Here is a 22,096-nt window from a genome sequence, read left to right on the forward strand (position 1 = left end):
TTGTTTGCAGCACTTCTAGCTTTTGATGCTGTTACTGTAGTGAGAGAAGACTTTGCTTTTACAGTAGTGATTTACCATGCCATGGATAAAAAGTAGTAAGTAACCCTTGATTATCTACAGCCTGTACAGGAGTAGAGCTGCCTTTGCATTTCAGACTCGTAAAACAAATTTGCTGCTGTATTAATTATGAGCAAATTGAAAACAGTCAGAACTCAACCGTTTTCTTTCTCTCTTCCACACCTTCCCCCCCCCTTTCTTTTCAGTGATTTTTTTGAACGCACCATTCTGTGCAACAGCCTTGTGTGGAGCTGTGCTATCACAGGTAAACCAGGACTCACATATCAGGAAGCAGTGGAATCAGAGAAGAAAGCCAGACTTAATCTTCAGAGTTTTCCAGAGGCACTCATCATTCCAATTCTCTACTTGGCCACCCTTACCCATCGCTCCCGACTTCATGAGATCTGTGATGAAATCTATGCTTATGTCAAGGATCGGTATTTTGTTGGTGAAACAGTGGAAGTAGTTAGAAATAATGGTGCAAGGTAAGTAGATCTAAAAACAAATACATATTTCTTGTTGTTTGGTGTGGGTGGTTTTTGTGTGAGCTTTTTGTAAACCAAAAATCAGGATAACAAACTGTGTCAAACACACCTGAAGTAAGCTAGTGATACTGTTACTGTTTCTTCTGACTTTATTCTTTAATAGTAGGATTGTATCGCTGGGCTTGATATCTCTTTCCTTAGCTTAGAAGCTGCTGTGGAGGCAGGACAGCTCTCCCAAGTCTTGACATTGCAGTTACTTGGTCCACATGGTGAATTTGCAAAGGCACGTCAGTCCCCTGGTGTGAGGAATGTGGATTGTTTGTAGAATGAGATTTAATGAGAAACTAGGGGAAGCTATGCATTAAAAATCATATGAAAGTTTTGATGAATCACCCAGAATGTAATTTATCACATGGTGTTTTGTGTACTCAGAATGGCTGAACTATTGAAAGCTTAAAGAATTGATGAAAGTTGAATTTTTGCTTTTTTAGGCAGCAATGAAAATTGTGACTGCATTCTTGGAGAAGTTGAGAATTAATCATAAAATGTTTGTAATATGTGATTATCTGGGAGTTAGTGTGATGAGGTTTTTCCCCACTCAGAGTTAGTGTTACGCTTACTCTTATACACATTGCAAGCACTTTTATTGTTCTCTTAGACTGGTTAAAAACTTGGGAGAATTTTGAGCTTCAGATGCTTTCTTTCTCGTATCGTTGGTACATATGTTCTGTAGTATAAATAAGTTGTCCTACAACACATAGCTAGCTTGAATCTTTCTTTAAAGCGGCTTCTGGGAGAGGACTAGAAAGGGCTCATGTTTTGTCTAAATGAGTTTGCAGTTTTACCTAACCGAGTTTTAAAGTGGGAAAGACTTGAACATGTTCAACTTGGAAATACCTGCAGAATGTGTGCTAAAGCCTTTGTGTGATCAGCTGTTGCTGTTTTTTTGTTGTTGTCTTGTGGGGTTGTGTTGTTTTGCTTTTTTCAGGAGGAAGATGCCAGCTCTCACCACAGAGTAGACAGGGCTTCTGTGCGTAGCCTAAGGTCTTGGCATGTCATCTTGGTGTATATTGGGTGACAGGAGTGTGCTGGTTCAAAATGGTCATTGGAGAACATGATTATTATTCTGCATGAGTTTTTTAGTGCTGATACAGATCTTATTTAAGACAAATTTTGTACACCAGGAAGAAAATCTGTTGATGTGCTGCAGGAGATAAGTTGTAAGGAAATTTGTGTGGGTATGTACATAAGGTCAGCACTTACCAGAAAAGCTTTCCATCCCTTTCCTGCTCTGTTTCTTTCGACCGGTGAAGTCTCAGTCTGCAAAGCCAGGACAAGAACAACTTCAATAGAGTTGCTGCTTTCTGTACAGAAAACGTATATCCAAAGTTTGTTTCTAGCTTTCTCATCTTTATACTTGTCTAATGACTACACTCAGGTTACCACTAGTAATACAGTAATTTTGCTTACAGAATAAGTTTTTTATTTTTTTAAAACTAGAAACCTGAATATTATGAACTGTCAGTGTAGTTCAGGTGTTGCTTTTCATTTTCTCAATGAAATGCTATTGTTTTCAGTCTTAGAAGGTACTGTCAGTTTCCAAACAAATATCAAAAAGAATGCTTTAGAAGGACAAACTTTTCCCCAAGAGCAACCCTCCTGTGTCTCTGTTACTTTTCTAAATTCTTGGCTAAAATATTTATGCATGTCCCTCTTAGCTTTTCAAAGCTTAAATGAAAAGTAGCCTTATGTGTGATAAATACAATTCTGTCTTGTTTCTTTGTCTTTTGAAATTCAGAATCCCTTTCACTGTTCTTTTTAGTCTATCATAGATCAGTTTTTAAGTTTGCCCTAACGAAATGGTTTCTATTTACCATGTAAGCTGAATTCTGTACAGATACAGTTGTGCTATGATTCCATCTCATGAAGATTTTTTTTTTTACTAGACTTTAATCAATCTTTTTGGTTATTGAAAGTTGTGTTAAGATACATATCAATTTTGTGTTTATGTTCCACTTTCACAGATCAAGATATTAATAGAATATAAGCTAAATTCCTTAAGCCTTTGGGATGGGCTAGATAGAATTCAAAATACCAAAGATTCAGTTAAATTTTATTTCCATTTAAAATTAACCTGCTAGAGATAGTATGTTTTAAATTACGTAAGTATATATTTGTCTGGTGAAATGAAGCGTGAAAAAATTGCTTTAGCTGATTGTATGCCACTGATATTCCAAACAAATGTATAGCAGAGAGCTACGACAGACCTTTAATACTAAATCCAGGAAACAGTGCACAGTAATGCAGAGGGATTCTTATGCTTAGAGATACATAATTAAAGAATGCCAAGTGGGAGGAGGTGAGGCATAGTTGTTCTTCTGCTCAATTAGCAGTTGACTTCAACCTATATTTTGAAGTACTACAGTGGAGATTAAGTATACCAACTCATGTTACTTGTATATAACACAGCTGTTCAACAGAGTGATTTGCATGTGTTTGTCATGTGCAGCTATAGTTTTGTGATCTTTTCTAGCCTAGCAAAAACGTTCACAGTCTGCCTATAGTGTAATAGCATCCTATGAAATTGAGAAAAGTTGTCAGATTGTGAAAACCCAGTTGTGTTATGGTGTTGTAAACTGTTCCACTGTATTTACATATGAAGTTTTTTGCATGCATGATGTCAGTAGGATAGTTTGTTATGTGAGTTCCATGGATTATTTAATGTGCAGCCTACAACATAATGCATGTATGACCAGGGGTTGCTCAAGCAATTTAAGTATTGATATTTTATAACTCTTAACTTTGCACATGTAATATTCTTGTAGGATAGATTGCTTTGATGCAGCTTTCTAGATTTTGAACGAAGTAAATGGGAGGGAACCCAAACACTAGAAAGTTTAGTATTTTGTCTTAATGTAAATGTTTCTATCTTGAGCATATGAAGTCGTCTATAGTACAGTAAGCAATGGACAGGTGATCTAGAAAGAGTAAGAGGACAAATGCTTTTTGCAGAGGCTTGGCAGAAGGAAGATTTTTTTTTTTAAGACCGATGGTTCTTATATCCAACCTGTGTGTTCCAACCTGTGTGTTCCGGTTGTTGTAGAATCTGATGCCCCATTGCTTTTTCTGGTCTTACCAGGCTCTTCTCGTTTTTAGCCTTTTGTTGTTCTGCTCAGTTTTGAATTTTGCTGCTTCTGCCTTGTTGCTGAGGCCTGGTGGGAGAAACTTCAGTTGTTTTGTTTTGGTATCTCTGGTATCTTAACAGCCTTTACCAACCAGAAGGAAATGGCAGAGAAAGCCCCCAGTCCTATGAAGTGGCTTTTTCAGTCAGTGTCTGAAAATGATGCATGCAATTTGGTAGTCTAGTGGAAGCAACAAGGAGATAATTCTGCTTGCTCTTTAACTCTTTCAGATGATGTATTGATTAAAAAATGGCCAGCTTTTTTTGGTTTGTATGTGTCCAGCTTTTCTGGCCAAACTAAGGCTGGCTTTTCTCCGGAGTGGCAGCTGTGCTATGCTTTAAAACATGAGGTGCTTGGATTCCCAGTTAAGAACTGTAGGATTTGTGTAACAAGGTTTTCCTAGTACTGCCTTCATAAAAGACAAAGTTATTATTTGAAACGTCAGAAACATCATATATGTTAATCTCGAATTAAATTTGTCTGAGTTGCCAAGGAATTGAAAACAGCTGACACTGTAAGTACTGTTATTTAGAATGTCAAATTGCTGTTTATGGCAAGTAATTTATTGAAAAAAGCATGGAAATTATCTGAGATTTTGTTGGGGAGGGGAAGATTAGAGCAATATTTCATGTTAGCCACGATCAGTTAAGATGTAAAATAAGCAGCTAATGTTTTAGCTCACACTTTATTTAAGTAGAGGAAAAATGTTGACCACTTCACTGGAATTGCTTCCTATGTTTCAGCTTCAGAACAGAAAGTTTAAGACCCATAATGTTTTAGATGGCCTTTTGTTTTTCCACAAGGAATGGCATCTCTTGCAGTAACCTGTCCATTTGTTCCTGTCTTAGTACTGTGTTGTATTATTGGTACTTAAAACTTGTGAAATTGATTTTCAACATCTTGGCATCTAAAGTCAGTTACCTAAAAGTTGAGACCTACATGGTGAGGAAAGCCTACCTAAAATAACCTCAGTGAATGCCTCAGACACGTCAAATAAAACCTTCAACAGTCTAACTCACTCAGCTATAGGACCTGTTCTTTTCTGCTTGAGGTCAGCAGTGTGCCCTTTTTTTTTTAATTTGTTGGAGAAAAAACTACATATAAAGCATGTGTAAACAACCAGTTGTGATTTATCGTCAGTGTTCTGGGTGCTATCACGAGAAATAATGGCTGTCTTTATTAGGATATAGAATCATGGAATCATTAAGGTTGGAAAAGACCTCAAGGATCATCATGTCCAACAGTCAGCCTACATCACCTAACTCACTAAACCATGTCCCTAAGCACCACATCTACACGTTTCTTGAACACCTCCAGGGATGGTGACTCCACCACTTCCCTGGGCAGCCTGTTCCAATGCCTGATCACTCTTTCAGTGAAGAAATTTTTTCTAATATCCAGCCTAAACCTCCTATACAAGTGAGCAGTACGATAAGTAGTTAATTAATCTATAAGCTCGCAGTCTGACTCGAGCAGTGAAGAGATCTGAGGTTTTAGGTTGGACAACTCTACTAGGTCTTCAGCTCCCCCTCCCCCGCCCTTAAAAATAGCCTATGTGACCATGCCTTCCCTTCCCCCATGGAGCTTATTGCCCATCAATTAGTATGGAAATTAAGTAAAAAGTCAACCATTCACTGACTGAAATAGGTTGCTTAAAGGTAGTGTATAAGAAAGAAGAAATCATACCAAATGTGGCAGATATAAAAAAAGGAATATCACAATACCTTTTTTCGTTGAATTGGACCACTAGATGACACCACTGCAAATGAATACTTGCCTGTGAGCAAGTGACACCAGAATGCTTTAAGAGAACGTAGTGTTTTTAAAATTAACCTACTTGGAGAAGTAGTAGACAAAGTTCTCTGTTAGGAAGATGGCTGCGTTTGATCATACATTACGTGTAGGTTAACATCCTTTCTCTGTTCTGAATGATGTGATGTTGACCATTGCCAAGCTGTAGGAAACTTAGATAATTGCAGAGCAACCTTGTCTGTAAGTGAAACTTATTTTTTTAACTCGTCCATTGTTTGGCTGGGGTCTCAGTGCTTTAGGACTGTTTGCAGTGGATTAACCACTGCAGCAGGCCAATTAAAAGATTTGCATACTGTAAGTCTTAACTGGGGTACAGGAAGCATGTTGCTGGTCATGACTATGCCTAGCTGATAGGGAGTTAGGATGGTAGGAGATAATCCTTGTAAGAGATAAGGTTATAGCTATTTTTCCAACTTTTTCATTCAAACTGGCAACAAGGTATTACTTGCTTAAATATAGTTGTCTTCTGAGCACTAGGATAAGTTAATATAAGACCACTAGGTAGTAAAAGGGAAAGTGTCTTCCATGTTTAGACTCTAACGAGTTACAGTGAATTTAAATTATTTTTTAGTCCACCAACAAATTTTCCCCTTTGACCTGTAGGCTTCAAATCTGACTGAATGCAGAGGCACTGGAGCTAATATCTCCAGAGTCAGAAAGTTATAGTCTGGTTTTTGTAGTGGTAAGACTTAAGCATAAGTTCCTGCATACAAAGAAAGTTTCCTACTTTATTTTGAAAGGTGAATTTGAATTCCAGTAGCAAAGTTAGTGTGGGACTTAGGAAACAGCATAGCTGACAGTACTAGAGAGCAGCTTACCTATTCGTAGAGCAAGTACAGTTTGCATTCTTCTAGCATTGCTATTTAGGGATCAGTCAACTCCTGGACTGGAAAAATGTTTAAGGAATTCACTTTCCACTGCCCTTAAGTCCTCTGGGATATAAATATATTTGTATGTGTTGACTAATAAATATATTTGTGTTTGATTAATGGATGCTATGAGATTATGATATCTGGGAGAGAACCTGCAACTCCTTTCTTACAGATTGTTGAACAGCTGTTAAAACTATTTTGGCACTGCCAACCTCTGTTAGCTCTCATTTCTGTGCACACTCTCTACTTCTGTAACTATAAATTTTAAGTTATGGGGTTTGGTTTTTGTTTGTTTTATGATTTTTTTTTTTAATTGGTACAAACTATGAACTGAAGGCTAGGCTGTCAAAATGATGCATATAGTTAGTGCTGTCCTAATTCCACATGAGATAGCTGATGCAGCTACTGTGTATATAGGATTCTCTTGTCCTAAGCAAAAACATGCGTCTTACTAGTTTCTTTGAAACATACCATCTTATCTATAACTTGACAGACAAGTGAAGATGCTAAAACTCAACAACAGCAGCTCCTGTTGTACTTCAGGAAGCCATTACATGCATAAAACGTGTCTCCTTGTTGTGTGCTTTTGTTTTGTGTGTGCATTAAACTGTACCAGTAAGCTTAGTAAAAGATGTCACTTTTTACTTCAGATCTTGCCTTGCTTTTATCTCTCTAATTACTTTCAGGTGTATGAGAACTGTTAGGGCAAGGATGAGTTAGTGCGCTTATCTGACATTTACTTCTTAAAAACTTGCTAAAAGCTGACAGAACAGAATGCGGCTACAGCTTTTTTGGTACTTCTTGGTACTTGCTACTATAGCTCCTTATTACTCTTTTTGAGGTTTTCTGTATTCAGGTAACTTTACATGCTATTAGAAAAGGTGTGCTCTTTAATTTTGGTGTTTGAAAAAACTTTGATTTTATTTGTGTGTCTATTTAAAAGGTGAATTTCCTTTTCCTTCTGATTCATTGATCATTGTTTTCTGTGTTAAAAATTGTCTTCAAAGTATTGCAGTATTTCCCCGCTGCCCATTTGAAGCACCCTTCTGCATCCAAGGAATGATTTTTGTCTGCTTATTGTAAAACATCCAGAGGCACATTTATAATTCACCTGGGCCTTCAAGGGATCTTGTTTTTTGACTTGAAATGAGGACATAGCAGAGTACCAGATTGTTGTTTCTGTCACAGTAGTTAGCGCCTGCCACATGAAAAGCTGTTGTGCACAATGCTCAATTGACCGGCAGTGAGAAGTGGTCTCTCACAGCTTGTGAGTTGGATTTAAACGTCTACTTGGCATTTGGGAAGAACTTCTCTGAGTTCTGATAGTTGCTGATAGTTGCAGGGTTGCTGAAAGTGCTGACAGTTGCAGGGTGAAGGTTTCTGCTTGACATCCTGGGATGGCTGTTTTTGGCCTGTTACATAGTGGAGCACAGCTTCTATTTCTCCAAATTGTGGTGGTCTACTGCTTCAGCAGAGGTAGATGGAGATACCCGCAGTGTGCCTGCCTTTGAGTTGCTGAGCTGAATGAAAGAGACATTTGGCAAGTAAGTTATACTTACCCTTTGTTCTGGGTTTTCCTGAATCGCTCTCATCTTGGACTACTTGTGAGTTTGAAGCATGTGCCATGTGTTGCCCAAATACCTTGTTAGGTGTGTGGTTTCCCTGGAACAGACTTTCCTAGTATCCCAGGGATCACAGTGCTCACTTGCCTGGGTGTTGCTTTTCAGTTAAGATGGATAAACTACTGAAATCACTGAGCTACTCAAGAAGTTATAGTGTCTCAGGGCACCTAAATGAGATAGGTCTTGCTACTTCTTCATCCTCTGCTTTTGTCTGTGGTCAATTTTTGTCTCTTGCTCATGCTGTAGTTCTCATCAGATCCTTCAGTGAACTGCTTGAAGTAGCTGATGAAACGCAAACTTACCCAGCTCTTCACATGGGGTTAGTTTTGTTTGTTTTGTCTTGTCAGGTAGTTGAATTCATTCTAATGGCAATAAATAAATGATACTGAGTGCCAGAGCTACAAAAAGCAAGCACCACACCAAGTATATGGCTGGAGGGAGGAATGGCAAGGGAAGATTTCCTCCTTTGGTGGATCTTGCGTCTTGCAGAGCAGCAGCCCGAGGCTGCAGGTGCAGTTTGCTTTTGTACACCTTCAGCCAGCAGCTTCCTTACGATTCTTCAGGGATTGACAGGGTTCAGTCCAACCTTAAAGTTTTCTACTAGTTGTGTTAAGGTGCCCTTCAAAGCACAGCCCAGAATTGTTCTTCTAGAGAGGGACTGATGGAGTTGGGTTTCCAGAGAAACTATGTCCTGTGCCGCAGTCTCTAGTCAGTGTCTCTTGTCCTTAGATTGCTGGAGTCAGTTATGTTCTTTCACTTGTGCAGCTGACCAGTTCTACCCAAAATTCATGGAAATCAATGGAAGATCTTAGTTTTTTTTTATTTGAGCGAGAAAGATGTGCACTGGTATTTTTTTAAAAAAAATTACATTGTCTCTGTGTTTGTGTTTAAAACTTACAGCCTCCTGTGGTATTCTTTCTTCAAACACCTCCTTCTTTAATCATATAGGCCAAGCACTTCTTGGAATCTTTCCCATAACGTAAGAGACTTCAAAGAGCTTGATTTCTGAGTGTAGCTGTGAGTGTAAAGGCCATCCTTGGGACAGGTCAGAGGACCTGTACCCTGTTGTTGATATCAGCCTGTAGTGCTGAAGAAGGTATGCAAAACTTTGAGTACAGGGTAGTTCTTTTGCAGGTTTATTTTTACAGCTGTTGGCTTTGGTCTGAGGTAGAGTTGCTGGGACTGTTGCGTAGAAGTTCACGATAGCTCTCTTCTCAATTTGTCAGATGCTTTTCTGAATACCTTTGGGATTCAGTTAGTGTGTCTGTAAACTTTTTTTACAATATTTATTGTTATTTGAAGAAAGTGTTTCCTGACTGAGGGGGAAATTAGGGTATGTATTTATTTATTTACTTTAATGCTGCTGTCTTTTCAGAATGAAGTGCCCACAGGTCTTATTTTATGGGAAATAGTGAGTGAGCATGGTTTGACTTTGACGTAAGGTCTGTAAAAATCTTAAGATATAATTTTTAGAAAGTGTTTCATTTATATATAGTGTAGTATGTTTCACTTGAGTTTCTTGCCTCAACTTTCAGCTCTGCTGTTTTATATGCCTTATGATATAAAATAAGAGTCTTAATAAGTGAACTCAGGGAATCATTAGGTTACTGAGAAGAGCAGACCTTCATTCACACTAGGAGAAGAGTTTCTTTGCCTCTCTTAGCCTAGGGAATTGCCTGCTACTAGCCATGACTTGACTATAGCAAGGCTAAAAAAAGGCTTCATTTGTAGATTATTATTTCTTTAATACCAGAAGGAGTGGTTGCATTGGTTTCTTTAATCTCCTGTCCATCAGTAAACATTAAATTAATTGGGTTGTGCTTTTATTGACCTAGGTTTCCTTACCCGAAGATTTCTGGTAGTAATTGGAATGAAGGCACAGAGGATGGAGAATTACTTGCTTTTTGTGACAGCTTATTCCATTAGTCATTCTTTCTGTTTAATAATAAAAAGGGAAAAAAAAGGCATCTGTATTGAGGATTTTCCTACTTACCGAATCAAGTATATAGAGTATATAAATTCCATTCTTACAGAAGGAGATGGGATACCTTGTAAATTACAGGGCTGTCTGATGGATAAGCAGGTAAATTAAGTGTTAGTAAAATACTTGGTGACTAAATATTCAAATCTTTTTGTCCAGGGAGATTGATTCGTGTGTGTGTGTGTTTTAGCCTCTTTGTCCTTTCATGGCATTAGGTAGCATAGGTTGTGATTTAGCTTTCATGTGTCTGTTTTCCTGTGATTGCAAATTTAGTGTATATGCACTCCCTCTAGTGGTTTTCAAATAGTAAACGAAATAGAAAAAAATCAAAGGGAGAGCAGGGGCTAGTGGAGGGTGTCCCTGTCCATGGCAGGGGGGTTGGAACTTGATGATCTTTAAGGTCCTTTCCAACCCAAACCATTCTGTGATTCTGTGATTCTATATTTTCAGCTTTTCTCCCTCTGCTCCGTTCTTTTTTTTTCCCCCCTCAATGCGTGCAGATTTTGGATAGTACTGTCTGCTTGCAGAAAGAGGTGTTGTAAGAAATGATTTGACATTGTTTCCTTTCTGACAGTGTTCAGTTCAGATAGAAGAACACTTAGAATCTATCTGTCATAGATTTGTTGGCAGTTTTTGTTTGTTTTTAACTTAGGTGTGATGCCATGCTAATTCATGCCCTGTGCTTCATGTATTCTCCATTTTATTCATTTCAAGTGACAGTGTTGGGTGCCTAAATAAGAGAATTATTGTGTTCTTTCTCCCCTCCACCCTTGGAGTGTTTAGTAGTAGTATGTGACAGTATCCATTGACTGCAATAGTTAATTTTCATGAAGCAGACAGGGCTTTAGGAGATTAAACTAAAATATATGAACTATGGATTTCCAGAAAGGGGTGACAGTTCATGGTTAAGAACCAGCTGTAATAGTTACCCAGCATGAAGTGCCGATTAATTATACTTTTAATATGTAGTTAATTCTGCCTTTTATAACTAGCATTCAGGATGGCAAAGGGATAGACTTGTTTTGTCAATTGTGTGCATGCCAGATGGAGCCTTAATATGTGTCAGCAGATAAATGGGCCATTATTAAGATTAGATGCATAATGATCATTTCAGTCTTGTTTATTTAGGTCATTGACAGCAGTAGAAGATGATCTCTTATAAGTAAAAATACTTGGATCTCAAAATTTTTTCTTTAACTGCTATCAAAATAAATGTGAAAGGTTTGGTGTCTAGTTTTAAATTAACACATTAAGTTAACTTGTAGTTTACTTACATGAGAACTGAAAAAAAAAATTCACAAACACACAAAAAAATTCTACCAGTGGCTTGATTTGTTGCAGTGAAGCTGATAGCTGTGTAAGCAGACGAATTTGTTCATTTGGAACTAATGAAATTAATATTTTATCTAGTATTACTGTGCAAGTCTCATAGAAATTTACTTGTTTAGTAGACAATACAATGTTCAGTTATATATGTATTCTTAAAACAACATCTGCTACAACTTTAGACTACTTGCAGTAGTGAAAGACTTTGGTAATAAATGTCTGTGATTTATTTCAGGTTGCAGTGTAAGATTTTGGAAGTCATAGCTCCAGCCCATCACAATGGAATGGAGAATGGCCATGCCAGCAGCACTGACGGAGACACAATTGTCATCAGCGACAGTGACGAGTCAGAAACACACAACAGCTCTGCACAAAATGGGTAAACGATACTTTCACAGTATAAAGCATTTGGGCTGGGTGGAAAAGAGACTAAAGCAGACATGTCAGGGGCTGACCAAAACAAATTACTTGATCTTTATGGATTGTGAGTGTTCAGCCAGCTGCAGGTGACAAGCTGAATATTCACAGGTGTCAGTTATGCTATGTATAATCCCCCAAGAGAACTGTGTGTTATGAGAAACGGAGTACCTACAGAATAATCACTGTTAATTGGTTTGGAATGACAGTGCTTCTGTTGAGAGAGGGTGGAAGAGACATGTATGCCCATCACTAGTCCTCTCTGTGCTGCAGAACCTGTGCTACTATAGCTTGGAAAATGCAGTAATGTTTTGTATTTCTACAGTTTATCACTACTTAGCGTGATGTAATACCTCACTTTCATCAGTGGGCTCGGAGTTGAGATTGCCTTATAATAAGAGGATATGGTCTTACTGGAACTCTCTGAAAAGTCTTTTGAGAGACTTCATGTGTTTGTTTTGAAAATATAAAAATGTCCAGTCTTCTTCATTGTGCATGTATCCATATAAATATTTATCACTGGATTTCATGGATTCAATTATGATTTTAGGTGCAGTGAAACATTCTGTGTCTTGTCTTAAGGAACTGTCTTTAGGCTGGAGTAGCTTAGTAACATTGAATGAAAGACCTTCTTGGCTATAACTGTGGTGTTTAATTTGGAGTATCTATCCCTTTACTGACCAGTTATTGAGCTTATATATGCAGCTTATCCTAGCAGTATAATGAGAAGAAAGATTTCTGTGCTTCACAAGAACAACGTTGATGAAAGAAGAGGGTTTGAAGTGGGCCCCAGTCTTGTATCTAGGAACATAAAGGTTTTACATGAACTGTCATTGACTGAAATGTCATGTGGATGCAGGAGTTACTCTCATTGATTGCTGCATGAGGACTTCCATATCCTGACATGCCTTGAATAACTAGGGTGGAGCTCCTCACTTGGCTAAGAAAATAACAGGGAATAAATAGTTTTTAAAATTCTCTGCTGTCTCTTGAAAGCAGCGTCCAAGTTGTTCATGAAGATGTTCTACATCTTTGAGAAAATAAATGCACTTTCGGTATTCCACAAGGCATATGGCATTTGAAAGGAGGTTATTCTTGGAATAATGCAAGTGCACACAGAGCTGACAGTGGGATTGATCCCTTTATATTGCTGTCACTTCCATGCATGCAGAGCTGGTAGTAAGACTGAGTCTTACAGTCCCAGTCAGTCCGTGGTTCTCCCCAGCTGATTACTGATTATGACAATGCAGAGAAGGGAGGGAAAATAGCTTTGTTCTCTTAGAAAGATAAACGTTTATGCTACAAGCTTAAAATGCCAACCTCTTACGGCTTTAAATGCTTACTGGAAGTTTTAAGTGAGTCATTTTGTAACAAATACAAGTGTGTAATAACATTCCAGTTAGTTTCTGGATATATTCTGGGTGTATGCAAACTTGGAAAGTATTTGCTGTACTTTTAAAATCTATCTGAAAAGTCGAGCATTGTTGTCAATTTTTGTATAGTGGCATCTAAGGTTCTGTATACCCTTACTGATAATAATAAGGAATCCCACTGAACTGGATGACATTGTTGCAACCCTAATCGATTACTTTAGGGACTCTATTTTTCTGTTTATGGAGAAACGTGGACGTGGAAAGTATGGATGTTGTTTGCCTTGGGAGCAGCGTCAAGCTGATATGTGCAGAACCACTGTTCTGCCTCCATCTGCACACAAATCTCCAGGTTTTGAGACCTAGCCTTCATGCAAGGCTGCAGTGCCATTAAACAATGGTGCAGCAGATGCTCGGTGTGTTTGTGAGAGAGGGGGAGGGGAGCACAGCACAGATTGATGGGCCATCTGCAAATATTTTTCCTAAAGAATCTGTAAGGCTAGAGAATCTCAACTGAAAATAGATGTCATTAGAGATCCCAACCTTTCTCTGACCCTGCTTCTGTCTGCGTGGGGCAGAAATAGCCACGCGTTCTGTACAAGGGATTAATTATTGTGTTCTGCAGTAAAAGCTGAGGTTGTACAGGGAGAAAGAGAGGCCAGGACGCTCTCACTCCTGTACTCCCTCAGCAAAACAGGCTGCCTTGTAAGGCCTGGGTTGCAAAGCAAAGGGTGGCAATCTTCTCAGGTTCTTAAACTGTTGATGCTATGCCCTGGGACCCGCTCGTGCCATAGAGTAGTGGTCATCATAGAATAGCAGTGTTCATACCTTAAGCTGCTAGGCTTAGGGGTACGGCTGAACTCTTGTGTTTGCTTTATCACTTGACAGCAGGCTGGAGATTGAGGGGCTTGTACTGCCAAATATATACAATACTAGCTGCAGCCTAATTCATGTCATTCCTCCTGCCAGGGCTATGAGTAATGTGAACCGTCAACCACATCAGAAATACTAGAAGAAAAATTTCTTCTTGGCTTACTGTCTGGTTTGTGGCAGTAAATTTGGGCATTGATTTAATTTGAAGTGAAATATCATCTTTATTTTGATGAAGGGATGCAAAATTTGGGATGCAGGCAGAGGATACAGAAATTTTTTGGAACTAATGCCAGTGGAACCTTACCTTTCAGATTTTTACCACCTTCAACCTACGTTTCTGCCTCTATTTGGGGAAGAAATAATGTATGGGATATTTCAAAAAGTGTGGTCATAGCTTGTCATTAAAACTTTAGAGTGTCTTCAGTAGAGCAAATCTTTCCTCATCTTTAATTCTTATCTTTCCTCTTTCCTTTCTTACTCTCTCAACCCTCCATCCCCTGAATCTAGTAATAATGATGGTAGGTCTTAGTCCACTTTGTGTTGAGTAATGACCAAAGTACTGGATCAAAGGCAGCTTAAAATCTTCATCAAAAGGTTCAAAGTCAGGATTTTGTTGCAAAGTGCTGTTGTCTTGTCCAGCATGCTGTTATCAGTCTTCAGGTTGCTATATTTCCATGTTGAAGTTTTAGTCAGATTCCAGAAAATATTTGCAGTTCCAAAGGGGCAGTTGTAATTGCTTGATATAAAGGCAGCAGCAACCTTCAAAGGTGTGCAAAAGCAAGCTTTTCTATCAGGATCAATATATGGACGGATTACCTCTGTGTAAGGCTTACATTGGAGCATAGAATGTAAATGATAGTGTTATTTAGCAAGCTTTCTTCAAGGGGGCTTCTCCCATTCACAAACTTAGTCAAAGCAAAGAAGAAAAACCACTGCCTCTTTTTGGAAAAAGAGAACCGTGTTCTTTTTAGATGTGTTCGTGATCTTCTAACCCTCAATATTTTTCTGTGCAGTTTTTTTATTTCTGTTAATACTGAAAGATATGGGTAGCTCCAGCAAGACGCAGACCAAATAATACAAGTAGTCATATCCTGGAAAAGGTAACTCAGAAGGACAAGGTCTCAGGAGTTTCTTGGTAAAGCTACCTTAAGACCATGATGTCTGAATATAATACCACAGGACTGTAAGCAGAAATTTATATCCAGGTCATGTGGTCACCATGCCAAAGCAGTTGAAGGGCTGATGAGATGATTATGTGTTGGTGGTTCAGAATAATCTCATTCAAAAAATGCAAGACTCTGCCAGGTGCTAGGCACGTTTACTTGAGTGCAATAGTAACTAGTATAATATGGCTGAGTCAGTTCCAGTTTTCACCTCCAAAGTTACAAGATATTCTGTTATTCTTTCCTCTGGATCTGATGGTTTGTCAGAGCTGTCCTATGAAGACTTTCTTTAGGGGATCTCTGCTGTGAAATGGGTCTAACCTTCGCTAACTCCTGTGTGTTGTATATAATGTTTTATAAAGTAAAATATAGCAAAAATAATATTTTGACTTTTATGCCAAAGCAACTAGATAATTATGTAATTTTTAAAGCTTTCAATGTGTACTGAATGACCTTTTTCTTCCCTTTCTGCACTACGCAAAATTTTGACTTTAAATTTGGATTTATGGTGGAGGATTTCAGGAATATGTTGACTTCTTAGGAGGATAATTGTAAACTCGGAAACTAAGAAGAAAAAACTGTGTTTGGAAATTAGGTTGGGGCTGTTACATGTGATCCACTGAAGGTGAGAGGAGGATTTACTGAAGCTAAAAAGTAAAGGTTAATGATACAAGAGTTAACCATTTGGTTATTCTTTGGGCCCTACTTTTGATTATGAACAGTATGGGAGCTGAGAGTCTATTAAAAAGGTATAAATAAGTTAATATACTTTTGGTATAATATTGGCACACTGCCTTTTATTTTGTATTCAAACACTTTCTGTTTGGGTCCTTCTTTAGCTTGTTAGACTAAGGGGTTGGAAACACAGGGGTGCATGGTGAGGGAACAAGTTAATATTTGATACTATCCAGGAATTCCTAGTCACAGCCTTCATTAGTTTAGCTTTCCTATCTTGAGACTGAAGATGATCATGGAAGACCAAGTCATGGTCTGAAACCTCTTTTAACAAAATTATAGGCAGAGATGTTAAAATCTTGCCAGCAGCTATACCGAATTACTTTATTTATACGGTTTGTCTCTGTTTTGCTAATATGACTAGCTAGGTGGGCTTTTAAAATTATTTTTCTTAAGTTGGAGCTGGTCTGGGTGACTCAACTTGAGACTTTAACTTGGATAGCATCATGCAAGGCAGACAGTGTATATCATCGTGCTTATCTGTAGGTCCAGTAGACGTGTTGCTGTTTCAAAGTTTAAATCTTCTTTTCTATCCCTTTATTTGTTTCTAACTGTGTTGATAATATAATTATTGTAAACTGTTTTTCTCCAGAAATTTGCAAATTAAGTACTGTTTCTTTTACACTTCATTTATATGAATTAATGTATTTATTATTAGTCATCTGAATGTTGCATTTCTTTGGACTTCGATTTCACGGTTAGTGGGGGGAAAGTAGAAATTGGAGCAAATTTCATATTCAACAGCCTTGCAAAGTCCAGTTCACTACCTCTTGTGTGTGCTTTTCATAGGGTAAAAAATAGCAAGTGTAATATTGATTTATTTTGTTTTGTCACAGACTCTACCCTTAAGCATTTTGTAAATGCCAGAAGGACTGACAAGGATGATGAAATGCATAGATGTAAATCTCCTAGTTCATCCACATAACTTCTTCACCTTCCCTTACTGATGAAATAGGATGACGGTTGAATTCTTCCTGATAAAGAAATAGGACTTTTGATTACAAATTACCACCCAAGGAGAATTTAGTTCTGTTGTTTAATAGTAAAATGCAACATTGTTTAAAGAAAATCTCAGTAGTTTAACTCTGTTCATGAAGTCTGTCCATAAGTATACCACACTATTTAAAGTATATTGTCTGTGGCAAAAACTCTTAAGAGTCAATTTTGTTTTGGTAACACACCAGACCTGGGTGGTTATTCACCTAGGAAGAGGTGTAAGAAAACAGTTACTGTTGTGTTAAAACTAAATAAATATTTCCGATGAGGAAAAAAAAATCTGGTTCTCTGTAGCTGATGGCTGTAAAAGGGAAGCATGCTTTGGGGAGGAAGCCATGTAACTCAATAAGCATTTATTTTAAAGTGTAGATGCATTGCCTTATGATTCCTGTTATTTTCAGAACATTGGTGAGGGTGTTTTTTCTAAATTGATATTTCAGAAAAATATTCTGGCTATTCTTTATTCTTTTTGAGATACGATCCGTAGCTTTATGGCTACTATTTTTATTTTATTTAATTCTGTCTCTTGTACTCCTTCATCATCTTTTTCTCCTTTTTTCTGCCTTCCTGTTGCCATCATGAGTACTGAGAGTGTTAAGGAGATGATTTGCTGAGGGATAGGGATATGTCTTTACTTGTCTTCCTCTTTTTTTTCCCCTTCCCTTCTCATCTCCCATCTCCCCACTAAGAAATCCAGCATCCCTGATCCCTTTTCCTGTTGCTTGCAGGAACTGTCTTTGATGCGAATGTAACTCTAGTGGCAGAAAAGTTGGCAGAAGTGAACAGGTCCTCTTTGGTACCAGTGGAAGTTAAAGCCTGTACTAAATATGGCTGGGTATTTAAGGTCCATTGTGTATACATATAAATATATTAAACTTGTGCAGTGTAAGACTGATGTTTTGTGATTGTAGTTAACTTTTAAATTATTTTTTTTAGGGAGAAGAAAGCCATAATTGATCCTTCTTTGTTCAAATACAAAGTCCAACCTATTAAAAAAGAACTATATGAAACTGTTATCGTTAAAGCATCTCAACTAAGGTAAAAATTAGTATATGAAAGTTAAAATTGTACTTTATAACTGTGTGAGTTATGTAGGTCACTGTAAGATGTTTTTGAAATAAAATGGCATTTAAAAATGATATGTTAGAACTGTTAATTAGAGGCACTGGAACAAAATACTGTGTTTCACAGGCTTTCTGTAGCAAGGGTTCCAAGCTTTACTAACAGAGATACCAACTCCTTACAAGTCTCTGTGGTTTTGTTGGTGCACAGATGAGACCTGCTGTTGCTTCTGATACCTGTGCCTACTGCTGTGACTAACTGAGTAGGTGAAAAAAAGTTTGAGAACCCTATTCTATAATATTGATGAACTGCTGGCATTGTGAGCTCTGTCTGTGTGGTTGCACTGCTGGTTTGAAATGCTGGAGCAGACATTGACAATCAGACTGCTTTTCTGCTTTAAAATAGAAAGCTGCAAGGAGTTTTTGCTTCTCAAATAAAATAACTAAATTCAATAAAAAATTATGTTAAACTTTTTTTTTTAGAGTAGATTCTGTATCAAAACTTTATAAACTGGATACTTTAAAGAAAAACTTCAGTGATTTCAAGTAATTTAGTTCCAGCATGAATCAAGATTAGGTTTTGCCTTCACTACTCCTGTGTAGTTGGTTTTCTCCTTCCTCTAAAGTAGTGCAGGTTCCCTGGGGTGCTGGGAAGCTTTTAGATCTTATGCTGTCCTGCAGCAAGGAGTGCTGCAGCCTGACCGAGCAGTGTGTGAATTCACCCTTCTCACTTGTTGGCTTGAGACTTCTGTGCCCTGCCTCCCTGTTTGAGAGAATGCTGCTTTCCTGCTTTCCTTGTTTGCTTGTTTTCACCCTCTTCTGAAACAATTGGACTTCAGTTTTATTTGGAGATTTTAAAAGCTACTGTAATAGAAAGAAATGTTTGAAGGATCTAGTGGGGATGAATAGGCTGTGGAGTTTGTCCGTATGTGCATTTAAAAGAGGGCATACATGGATCTTCAAAACAAAAATTACAGATGTATAAAACAACTGTTAAGTATTGGGTTTTGTTTTGTTCGTAAGGAAACTTTTAATTGGGATTACAAAGTATGGCTGTTAGTTACAATAATAAGGGTGTAATTTATAATGAAAATGAGAAAAAGCTTAATCATACGGTCTGTTACATGTTTTCTTGCACATATTGTCAGCTGTACTTAAACAGTAATTAAAGATACTAGTTGATAATGCTACCTTTCTTTCCCAATACAGCCGGAGGAAACATCTCTTTTCTCGTGATAGACTTAAACTTTTTCTGAAACAACACTGTGAACCACATGATGGAATCATTAAAACCAAGGTAAATAAGGAGGAGCAATTTGTGGGATAGAATATTGACCCTACATAGTCTTTTGTTTTTGCTCTTCTCTACTACCTGCTCAGAGACTCTTGTTTTAAACTACATCAAGTTTAGCTTTTTGTAAGTATAATATATTGAGTTAGTATTTGACTTTCTAAAATAAAAGGATGAATACTGCAACTTTTTCTGCAAAAACAGGTTTTGTTAACTTTTGCTTGTAAACAAGATGATAGTTTTTCTGTACATGAGGCAGAATTTAATTCTCTTATTTCTTCTCTAGCTACCAGTTTAGAAAAGTACCCAAAATAAAAATGGGAGCTTTTACCTAGAAAAATGTTATTTATTAAAACATAATACATTTTTGCTTAGTCTAATGTGAGTTGTTTTCATTCTTCAAGGTATGTAGCTGGTATTTCAAAGTCAAATTAAAAATTAACTGTTTCTGTTTTGGTACAGTAAGCTAATATTATTCAATTGTAATGTTTTTAGCTGGAAAATATTTTATTGTAGATTAAATTCAGTCTCCAGTTCTTCAGTGAGGAAGAAGTATTGAAGACTTCAGGTGGCTGGAATGGGCTTTTGATGAGGCTTTAGATGTTGAAGATGTCAGGATGCATATTTTTGTCATCTTATGTGGAGTTATATGATGCTGCTTAGTACAAGTTCAGACAGACGTTCGTATCATAGTGTACACAGGATGTCTCAGAGAATTTCGGTTTCCTTGTACTCAAGGAATTGAGCAGCTTTTCCCATACCTATGAAGCAGGCAGCAATTTCTCTTGCTTTGCTTGCTGTGCCACAGGAGATCCTGGACTCTTTCACTGCATATTGCAGCCTTGACCCCAAAATTCTCCTTGTCTTCATCTTCTTTTCGGAAAGTAGCATGTTTGTTTATTATGTCTTGTATTTTGTATGTGTGTTTAAGAGGAATCCTCATCCAGCTGTGTAACTGCTCCTTCTGCACAGGAAAGTGCTGATGAGACATCAGTGAGAGTATTGCCTCTGAAAGCTGTGGAAAATGACAAAGGCGCAACTAATGTCTAAATAAGTTTATAACTTTAAAGTCTGTCTCTTTAAAAGAAATGGAAATAGAAGAAAATAGAGCTGAAAGGGATAAACCACCCCCTTCCTTGAGTTTGGTAGCGATCATGTTGTCCTTGATGTGATACAGTGTGCTGGGTCTAGTGATCTACTGGTGATGCTTTCTGGTGCCTCAGGAACGTTGTTATATTCTGTATTACATGTGCGTCTATCTTCTTCTCTTTGGGCTTTTTGTGGAGCATCTCCTTGTTCCTTTGCTGATTGCCTTGCATTTCAGCAGTTACACGAACATGTCCTATTTGGAGTGTCTCCTTTGTATCCTCATCTGTATCACTCGATAAGGGCAGACTTCCTGAAGTCACCTTTAAGTATGATAGAGAATTATGTGATTCTTCAGTAAATTAGTTTTCTGGCTTTCTCTGTCAAAAGTAGTACTCAACACATTTCACTAGCTTGCTAGGAGGACTGTGTCCAGCTGTGTTTGCTGAAAGGCATCTAAAGAAATAAAATCGTAGTAAATGAGGCTAAATCTGTGCTGGTTACATTATTATCCACTTGGTGGATTAAATCTATGGTTATACTACTTCAGAGTTTTATTTCTAATCCTAAACTAATCAGTTGTGAATCTAGTTACTTTTATTGTCTTTTTTTTTGTGTGAATTTGTGATTCTTAATTAGCTTTTATTTATGAAAAGGTAAGAATTTAACATTTAGTATCCATTTTCATCTTTCTTATTAAGGCAACATCAATTGCAAAATATAATCTATCAGAACAAAATTTCTTCTACTTCTTTCCTGATGAGCCACCCACATTTATCTTCAGTCCTGCAAGCAGACGGCGAGGGAGACCTCCAAAAAGGGCATCTACTAGTCTTGTAAGTAATAACGTTTTTAATTCTAGGTGAAGACGTATCAGTATAGTCGTCAAGTTCTTCCATTTTCTCTGAACTTTCAGAACAGTTGGAATGCAAGATTGATGTGCTTTTTTTCTTTGAGGATGTATTGGAATGTATTACATAATTGCTATTAAAGTAGATTGCTTTATAGTTAAGTTGGTAAAAGGGACTATACTTGATATGTTTTCTTCTTATTTTTATCTTTCTTATTCTGTGGGGGGGAAAAAAAAAAAAAAGAAACTACCAAGAAACTAGCTTTTCAGTGTGTTGTGAAGGCGCATAGGCTACTTGTCCCTGCTGGGGATGATTAATAAATCATTTGCTAAAAAAACTTAAATTTGTGCTTTTGGATACAATTATGTCACTTGCCCTCAGGTACAGTTTTTAAACGCAGAGAAGCTTAGTGCTGTAAACAACTTTATTTAAAAAAAAAAAAAGGTTTGAGTTTTCTCCCTCCCCCCTCAAGTATTAGGCAGGACCTCTCAGTATGTTTGTGGGAAACGGTTATAGCCTGTTTTTATTCTTATTTTAGTGAACTGTAGAAAAATTGGGATTATCTGTTGCTGGTCATTTCACTGTAGACATTATGTTGTGGTTTTTTTTTTCACTCCCTCTCTGTATTCTCTATCAGGAGGACGAGATTCCTGCTAAACAAAATACCCAAGGAAACAAAAGTAAAGTAGCAAGGGAAAAGACAAGGTTCCAAAAGCAAAAAGAAGATATGCGGGCCATGAGTAAGTTGAGGTTTAATCCTATGACTAGTAGAACCAGTTTTTGCAGGTCTGAGAGCAGGCCATAATTAGAGTATTTTTAGGGTTGTACCTTTCAAAGGGAAAATGTAATAAGAGCACTATGGCTAAGTGCTCCTTTCAGTGGTTTAGAATGTTTGTTTCCTGATATATATATATAT

At 37.5% G+C, this 22,096-nt stretch overlaps 1 protein-coding gene across 1 annotated transcript; it reads left to right on the top strand.

Annotated features, from left to right (window-relative positions):
• Positions 1-10: 10 nt before the first annotated feature.
• Positions 11-21,920, top strand: BAZ1A (bromodomain adjacent to zinc finger domain, 1A; the record flags this gene model as incomplete). The annotated part of the gene is made up of 7 exons (XM_010085400.1): positions 11-95; positions 264-542; positions 11,573-11,716; positions 17,828-17,929; positions 19,162-19,249; positions 21,031-21,165; positions 21,818-21,920. Coding segments are annotated over 7 exons (936 nt in total), but the record flags the coding sequence as incomplete, so codon positions are not given.
• Positions 21,921-22,096: the final 176 nt, after the last annotated feature.

Source organism: Pterocles gutturalis, unplaced genomic scaffold (genome assembly GCF_000699245.1).
Source record: "Pterocles gutturalis isolate BGI_N339 unplaced genomic scaffold, ASM69924v1 scaffold3135, whole genome shotgun sequence".
Taxonomy (NCBI): Eukaryota; Metazoa; Chordata; class Aves; order Pterocliformes; family Pteroclidae; genus Pterocles; species Pterocles gutturalis.